Source organism: Labeo rohita, unplaced genomic scaffold (assembly GCF_022985175.1).
Source record: "Labeo rohita strain BAU-BD-2019 unplaced genomic scaffold, IGBB_LRoh.1.0 scaffold_87, whole genome shotgun sequence".
Lineage (NCBI taxonomy): Eukaryota > Metazoa > Chordata > Actinopteri > Cypriniformes > Cyprinidae > Labeo > Labeo rohita.
The window spans coordinates 1-9,407 of record NW_026129821.1 but is presented as its reverse complement, the minus strand read 5'-3'; the positions used below and the strand labels follow the sequence as shown (position 1 = coordinate 9,407).

General features: G+C 32.3%; 1 protein-coding gene across 1 annotated transcript; it reads left to right on the top strand.

Annotated features, from left to right (window-relative positions):
• Positions 1–227: 227 nt before the first annotated feature.
• On the top strand, positions 228–8,403 carry camta2 (calmodulin binding transcription activator 2). Its single transcript, XM_051105019.1, has 7 exons — positions 228–305; positions 4,733–4,833; positions 4,975–5,078; positions 6,781–6,848; positions 7,076–7,211; positions 7,297–7,368; positions 8,178–8,403. Exons 2-7 carry the CDS (start codon positions 4,803–4,805, stop codon positions 8,334–8,336), a joined length of 570 nt encoding a protein of 189 aa, XP_050960976.1. The 5' UTR covers positions 228–305; positions 4,733–4,802; the 3' UTR covers positions 8,337–8,403.
• Positions 8,404–9,407: the final 1,004 nt, after the last annotated feature.

Here is a 9,407-nt window from a genome sequence, read left to right as displayed (position 1 = left end):
ATATTATCTATCTATCTATCTATCTGTCTAGTTCTTATATATTGTCTATCTATCTGTCTATATAGTTCTTTATATATTATCTATCTATCTATATCTATCTATCTCTCTAGTTCTTATGTATTATCTATCTATCTATCTATCTATCTATCTATCTATCTATCTATCTATCTATCTATCTATCTATCTATCTATCGCGCTCTCCGTCAGTCTGTCCGCCCGTGCGCGAGCTCGGCTCCGGCGGGCGGGCGCGCGCCTGCGTGACGTCACTGGTGTGAAGAAGATGGCGGCGCTCGTGAAGGCGGAAGGTAAGTGGCGGAATCCGTCGCTGTTGCCGTTACGCGTTGCTGTCAGCGGGCGAACAGTCGTTTATCAGAACCCGTCCGCACGGTTCGGTTCGGTCCCGGTGTGGGTGCGCGTTTCTGATCCTCCTGCATTAGTGTATCGTGTGTGTGTTTGTATCCCGCTTATCAGTGAGTGTGTGTGTGTGTGTGTGTGTGTCAGTCCGGGGCCTTTGGGTTTGTCATATTTATGTTTATGAATAAAATAAAGAGACTCGGGTTCGGTGGGTCCGGTCTGCGTCGACTGCTCTGTGTGTGTGTGTGTGTGTGTGTGTGTGTGTGTGTGTGTGTGTGTGTTATCGTGTGTGTGTGGTTCGGTACCAGGTGTGTGTGCAGGAGACGGTGTTTCTGACAGTACCATGGTATTACTATGTTTCTGTCACTGCCAGTGTTCCTTGTGTTCATGTTTAAACACGGTGTGATTCAGTTTAATGACGATACCACTGTACCACAGTACTCACACAGTGTTTTGTGGTAATTAGCGTAGATCAGGACTCAATCAGACACAATATCATGTAAACACATTCACAGAATAATAATAATAAAATGAAAGGTATTGGTCATTCACACATACTGCTTCATAGATCATTAATATACACTGAAGTTATACATGGACTGATTAATTGGCTGATATTTTTGTTTTGAGATCATGGCTTTAATAAAAAACTGTGGGCTTTAGTCAATTAACATTGTATTTTGTCTAAAATCTACTGACGGCAATAAACATTTTCTGTTTACAGATACTTGTAAATATACATTTTATTGAATAGAACATAGAAATACGTCTCAAGTGTGACTGTGTGACAGTACGGGTGTAGTTTGATGGTTTGTGGGTTCGGTTCTGATCACAGACACACTGACGCGGCTGTAAACGTGTGTGCAGTGTTGTGTAAGTGTTAGAATAGAATTTACATGTGGTTCTTTATCATGTGTGTGCGCGTTGGAGGCGGAGCTGTGCTGAATGCTGAGTGCTGATTGGTTGAGAATGATCTGACAGGACTGATATTCCTCAATCTGTGAGCAAGATTACATTTTTAATATTTCAGCTTATAAAAGTAAATGAACCACATTCACTGATAAAGCCAAGAGACGCTCACGATGAGGCACTGAGTTTGTTCACATGCACTGATTTTCATCAATCTGAATTTCAAACTTAATTTTTTTCATGTTAATTTTTCGTCTATAGGTTAAAACAAGTAGCTAAAATAATTAAAATAAAATAAATTTCAGTACGTGAATGGTTTCAGGGATCTCATTAACCCGCTAACTTTTAACCAATTAATTAACAAGAGTTTTCCAGTCGTTCGTGATTTGCTACATAGAAATATCTTATAATTTTAGTTGTTCTAGCTTGTTGTAATGCTTGTATTGTCATATTTTCAGTCATTTTAAGACGTCTCGAGGCCTCCTAGTGTTTCTGTACGATCTGTTTACACTTATAATGATTTTGGGAAACACAACTTCAACAGCTGAAGCCGTGCTGTGAGTTTGGTTTTGTCGGAGCAATCACTGACGTAGAAAGTCGTCAGGAAAAAGTCTTAGAAAACAGTTTTTTGCTATTCTAATTTGGTGTCACAGAAAGTCTGTGGCACATAGAAGATTTTTTGGCGGTGGGGTTTTTATCATTGAGCTATCAGTCTGTGTTCGACTGATAGTTCAGTGACTGAAAACGAATAATGAGGATTTCATTATCAGTCATAAGAAACCAATCAAATGAAACCAGAAAAATAAAAGACACAGAACATGGCGAAAACAAAACAGAATTTCAGAAGAAAAAACAAAGATAAGTTCCTAAAAATGTAATTTTTGTTAAACTTTTAATAAATAGTTGTTTAAAAAGTTTCATGAATTCAATTAATTAATGCTTTTTGGTTACTAAAATTTAACCATTAAAATGGAATACGGAAAAATTCAACAGAAAAAACAGCATCTGCAAAATTTGCAGTGGAAAAAAATAATTTGGAAGAAAAAAAGATGAATTCCGTGAGGCCCTAAAAATTTATGAAAAAAACTCAAAACTTGTAAGTAATAATAATAATAATAAAAAACAACAATAAATTGTATATGTTTAATTATTTATTAAGTAGACATATTTTTTTAAACTAAAATTTAATTTAACCATTAAAACCATAAAATAACCATAAAATTTTCCCAGAGAGAAAAAAAAACAAAACAAAACAGAATTTGAGAAGAACCAAAAAAAGAATAATAATTTTTGGAAAAAAATAATACAAATTTCATAGGGCCCTACATTAATTATGATGAATTTTTTTTTAAATATATATCTCAAAATATAGTATTTACTCAAAATATACATGGAAATGTGAAAAAATATTCGTAAATTTTCTAACACATACTCTGATTGTAAAAGTAATTTCATAAATGTGACCCTGGAAAACAAAACCAAAAGGGTCAATGTTTTTGAAATTGAGATTTTTACATCATCTGAAAGCTGAATAAATGAGCTAAGATAGGACAATATTTGACTGAGATACAACTATATTTGAAAATCTGGAATCTGAGGGTGCAAAAACATCAGAATTTTGAGAAAATGACCTCTAAAGTTGTTCAAATGAAGCTCTTAGCAATGCATATTGCTAATCAAAAATTAAGCTTTATGAAAAGCGGAACAAAATGTACAAAATATCTTTATCAAACATGATCTTTACTCGATATCCTAATGATTTTGGGCATAAAAGAACCTGTGCGACTTCCGGGGTCACATATATTGGACTGTAGCTTCAAAATGACGTGTTTTAGAAACATTGGCTACAAATAGCGACTGTATTTTGATATGTCATCAAGCCTTTTGATATTTTGTGATCAGATGGAGGATATTGAGACTTTTGGAGATTATTTCCGGACTGAACTGATGAACGTATCCGTCAGTCAGAACCATTAAACCAGCACAGCACAGGGAACACATCAATATTATATAAAAGAAACACGTGTGTGTGTGTTTGTGTGTGTGTGTGAGAGAGAGAGAACTGTGAGAACACATTTGATCACCTACTGCTGCGGTTACCAGGCAACACAGACGACAGATCCGGAGAGACAGAGACACTTTCTATAGAAATTCATCACAGTTACAGTAGTTACATGTCTTTTAATCTTGTTGTTATCTGGTGCCTTTTACTGTATTCTTTATATTTCGTTATAAAACCCACCCACTTCATGTTCTGTGTGTGTGTGTGTGTGTGTGTGTTTGCTGGTTTTGCTGTAAGTGTGTGAACTCTCATCCACCACAGAACAATTCACACTGCAGGTGCTGATGTACTATTTTAGCTCAATATGTGGTTTATGTGGTTTATGTATCTTCATATATTAGCAGTGTGGAATGCAGTTTTTTACTGTTTTTGAAAGAAGTCTCTTCTGCTCACCAGAGCTGCATTTATTTGATCAAAAATACAATAAAATGTGAAATATTATTACTGTTTAAAACAGCTGTTTTCTGTGTGATTATCTGTTAAACTGTAATTTATTTCTGTGATGTGCAGCTGAATTTTCAGCCTCATTACTCCAGTCTTCAGTGTCACATGATCCTTCAGAAATCATTCTAATATGCAGTTTCCTGCATTTATTTGAATAAAAATATTGTAAAAAATCTGTAACATTATTATAGTTTAAAACAGCTGTTTTCTATGTGAATATCTGTTCAACTGTAATTTATTTTTGTGATCAAAGTTGAATTTTCAGCATCATTACTCCAGTCTTCAGTGTCACTTGAAATCATTCTAATGTGCTGATTTGTTGCTCAACAAACATTTCTGATTATTAGCAATATTACCAATATAATATTTTTGTGCAAACAGTCATACATTTTATGTTTTAGGATTTACAGATGAATAAAAAGTTCAAAAGAACAGCATTTATTTGAAATCGTTACGTTATAAATGTCTTTACTGCCACTTATGACCCATTTAATGCATCCTTGGTGTATTAAAATATTTTTTAAAGTATTTTTTTTAAATATTATTTTTTAAAAATATTTTTACACCACAAGTAGTGTGTATATTTGACAGAAGTTAAAAGCATTATATAAAAAAAATAAAAATGTAATTTAAAAAAAAATATTTTTAGAAATATAAAATATTTTTTTAGTAACTATGATCATCGTATGACCATGTAACGAGAAACATGATTTGGGAAAGTAATTATTTCTGATCACATCATAAGTTTCCTCTGATGTAAACATCAGTTCAATGAAAAGATGCAAATGTAAATCTTAATTCTTATTTTTATTTATATGTCTGTAGTTTTTATACATTTTATTTGAGTTTTTGTTTTAGTTGTTTAAGCACATCAAGTTAAACTAAAGTGAAATAAGAAATGTTGCAACTAGCTGAAATAAAATATCTTTTATTTCTGTTAACTTTTGTTTTGTTTCCTGTCAGTGTTGCAGTTTCGTCCTCCCTGGATCGTGTGACTGCCTCCTGCAGGCCGGAGGAGTGTGTGAACTTCACCATGAACAACAAGGACGCGACCACAGAGTCCGGTCCGTCTCACACTGAATGTTTACACTTAAAGACAATACAGAAAGCACAGAAATGCGTTGTTTAAGCTGAACTCTGATTTATGCGTGTTGATCAGTGTCAGTAGTCAAGCGTGAGGCTGACTGGTGTTTTGTGTTGAACAGAGACCAGCGGTCAGATGAAAGTGTTTTTACCCAATAAGCTGTTGGAGTGTTTGCCTCGCACCACCACTTTACCCAAAGAGAGACTGCGCTGGAACACCAACGAGGTGCGTGTCGCTCACACACGCCACGGACACACTACTGTTAATATTTGAAATACGTTTTTTAATGTCTATTGTTTTTATTAATTTTTATTTCAGTTTCAGTTGTAATTTTTGTAGTACTTGAAGTTATTGATTTAATGAATAATTTGAACAAATGTTTTATTTCAATTGCTTTTATTTTAAACTGATTTCTTTGTTTCAGTTTTACATTTCAATGATTTTAGCCATTTTAGTGGTTTATTTAAGTTTTAATAAAAATGTTTTAAAATATTTTATTGTAGAATTTCTTTTTCATTTTTACATTTTTGTGATTTAATTTTTTTAAAATTCTGATTTATTTTAGACTTTTTTTAATGATTTAATACCCTTTTAATACAATTTAGGTGTGTTTTCATTACTTTTTCATTTTAAAGTTATAACAATTTTTTTGTTAACATTAACATTATTCATTTTCATTTACCTTTACGATTTAATTTTTAGAAGATGTGTTATTTAATTGTTTTTATTTTAAAATGATTTATTTTAAGTTTACATTTGTATGCTTTTTTAATTTTAGTGTTTTTTTTACAATAGTTTTTAATGTCTATTATTTTTATTCATTTTTATTTCAGTTTCAGTTGTAATTTTTGTAGTACTGGAAGTTATTGATTTAATGAATAATTTGAATAAATGTTTTATTTCAGTTGCTTTTATTTTAAAATGATTTATTTGTTGTAGTTTTACATTTCAATGATTTTAGCAATTTTAGTGGTTTGTTTAAATTTTAATAAAAATTGCTTTAAAATATTTTACTTTTTCATTTTTACATTTTTGTGATTTATTTTTTTTTTAACATTTTGATTTATTTTAGACATGTTTATGATTGAATACAATTTTAATACAATTTAGGTGTTTTTTTCATTACTTTTTCATTTTAAAGTTATAACAAAAAAGTGTTTTTTATTATTGGTTTTAATTATAACATTTTCATTTACCTTTATGATTTAATTTTTAGAAGATGTGTTATTTTAACTGTTTTTATTTTAAAATGCTTTATTTTAAGTTTACATTTGGATGCTTTTTTTAATTTTAGTGTTTTTTTTTACAATAGTTTTTTAATGTCTATTGTTTTTATTCATTTTTATTTCATTTTTATTTTTTGTAGTACTTGAAGTTATTGATTTAATGAATAATTTGAACAAATGTTTTATTTCAGTTTCTTTTATTTTAAACTGATTTCTTTGTTTCAGTTTTACATTTCAGTGTTTTTAGCAATTTTAGTGGTTTATTTAAATTTTAATAAAAATAGTTTTAAAATATTTTATTTTAGAATTTCATTTCTATATTTTTGTGATTTAATTTCTTTAACAATTTGATTTATTTTAGACATTTCTATGATTTAATACATTTTGAATACAATTTAGGTGTTTTTCATTACTTTTTCATTTTAAAGTTATAACAAAAGTGTTTTTTATTAATAGTTTTAATTATAAAATTTTCATTTACCTTTATGATTTAATTTTTAGAAGATGTGTGATTTTAATTGTTTTTATTTTAAAATGATTTAAGTTTACACTTGTATGCTTTATTTAATTTTAATAAGTGCTTTTTTACAATTGTTTTTTTAAATGTCTGTTGTTTTCATTCATTTTTATTTCAGCTTCAGTTTTCATTTTTGCAGTACTTCAAGTTAAACTAAATGAAAATGTGTTTGTGTGTGTTTCAGGAAATTGCATCCTTCCTGATTTCGTTCGACAGACATGACGAGTGGCTTTCTTGCACACTTAAGACCAGGTCAGTCGTGAGATCGTGTCAGATGGTGGACCTACTGAAATTATGACCAGTGAACACACGGCTGAATGAGCAGAAAATGACAAGAAAATGTCAAAATATCAGGAATATCAGGAACAGCAGTTCAATCAGAAATATTAATAATAAGAAACATTGTAATACACGACTGACAACAGTTACAGCAATAAAACATTCAATCTGAAAGATTATTATCATGTGTTCACATACAGGCCACAGAACGGGTCGATCATTCTGTACAATCGCAAAAAAGTCAAATACCGGAAAGATGGATATTGCTGGAAGAAGAGGAAGGACGGAAAGACGACCAGAGAGGATCACATGAAGCTGAAGGTTCAGGGCATGGAGGTGAGAGCGCCACCTACAGCTCAAAACGTGTGTGTGATGATGATGATGATGTGATGCTCACACATTTCTCTTTCTCCTCCTGCAGTGTCTTTACGGTTGTTATGTTCATTCCTCCATCGTCCCAACATTCCACAGAAGATGCTATTGGCTGCTGCAGGTTAGTTATTGTGAACATGTGACACTACACAATCAGGAGCCAGGATGTGTGCATATTAAAAAGATGTTAATGTAGTAATGATGTTATTTTTTATACATTATCTATGCATTGTGTCGGTGCTAGATGTTTGCAGTGAGCAAGAAATAAACGAAAAAAGACCATTTATGATCTAATACATTTTTATTAGTGCTTTATTTTATTAGTATTTTTTATTAATTCTAAAATTGATTCTTTTTAAAAATTCTGTTCATAATTTAATTTTTATTATAAGTATAATACTTAGTATTTTATGATTTAATTAATACTTTTAATAAATATTTTATTTTAATTGCTTTTAATTTTAAATGATTTCTTTTATTTTAGTTTTACATTTGAATGATTTTAGCAATTTTAGTGTTTTATGTTTTGTAAAATAATTTTAAAGTATTTTATTTTAAATTTTATTTTATTTTTACATTTTTGCGATTAAATTTTTTTTTATTTTAAAACAGTTTGATTTATTTTAGATGTTTTTATGATTTAATACATTTTTAGCATTTTATTTTCATTGCTTTTTTATTCTAAAATTAGAACAAAAAAGTGTTTTTTATTAATAGTTATTATTTTAAAATGATTCATTTTTATTTACACTTATGATTTACTTTTTAGATGTGTTGTTTTAATAGCTTTTATTTTTTAAGTGGTTTGTTTTAATGTTTAATGTAATGTTTTTTAATTTGTTTTTTGACATTGTTTTATAAAAAATTTGTTTTTCGTTTTTTTACAGTGTTTTATTACAAAATTTAACTGACCCATGTTTGTGTGTTCAGAACCCAGACATTGTTCTAGTGCACTATCTGAACGTGCCGTCACTGGAGGACAGCGTGAAGTCGTGTGGCCCGGTGTCGTGCGCCCTGACCGACCGCCGGGACAGTCTGCGCTGGAGCCGAGACGAACTTCTGTCCCAACTTAAACCCATGTGTGAGTGACCAATCACACGCCTGCAACATCACCAAACAACCAATCACACGCCTGCAACATCACCAAACAACCAATCACACGCCAAACAAACAACAATCACACGCCTGCAACATCACCAAACAACCAATCACACGCCTGCAACATCACCAAACAACCAATCACACGCCTGCAACATCACCAAACAACCAATCACACGCCTGCAACATCACCAAACAACCAATCACACGCCTGCAACATCACCAAACAACCAATCACACGCCTGCAACATCACCAAACAACCAATCACACGCCTGCAACATCACCAAACAACCAATCACATGCTGCATCACCAAACAACCAATCACATGCTGCATCACCAAACAACCAATCACACGCCTGCAACATCACCAAACAACCAATCACATGCTGCAACATCAAACACCACACATGCAACATCACCAAACAACCAATCACATCACAACATCACAAACAACCAATCACACGCCTGCAACATCACCAAACAACCAATCACACGCCTGCAACATCACCAAACAACCAATCACACGCCTGCATCACAAACAACCAATCACATGCTGCAACCAAACAACCAATCACACGCAACATCACCAAACAACCAATCACACGCCTGCAACATCACCAAACAACCAATCACATGCTGCATCACCAAACAACCAATCACATGCTGCATCACCAAACAACCAATCACATGCTGCATCACCAAACAACCAATCACATGCTGCATCACCAAACAACCAATCACATGCAACATCACCAAACAACCAATCACATGCTGCATCACCAAACAACCAATCACATGCTGCATCACCAAACAACCAATCACATGCTGCATCACCAAACAACCAATCACATGCTGCATCACCAAACAACCAATCACATGCTGCATCACCAAACAACCAATCACATGCTGCATCACCAAACAACCAATCACATGCTGCATCACCAAACAACCAATCACATGCTGCATCACCAAACAACCAATCACATGCTGCATCACCAAACAACCAATCACATGCTGCATCACCAAACAACCAATCACATGCCTGCAACATCACCAAACA

Coding starts and splice junctions, on each gene's coding strand:
- camta2 (XM_051105019.1), top strand. CDS start 4,803: ATGAACAACAAGGACGCGACCACAGAGTCCG. Junction 6,849..7,075: donor TCTTGCACACTTAAGACCAG/GTCAGTCGTGAG, acceptor GTTCACATACAG/GCCACAGAACGGGTCGATCA. Junction 7,212..7,296: donor TGAAGGTTCAGGGCATGGAG/GTGAGAGCGCCA, acceptor CTCCTCCTGCAG/TGTCTTTACGGTTGTTATGT.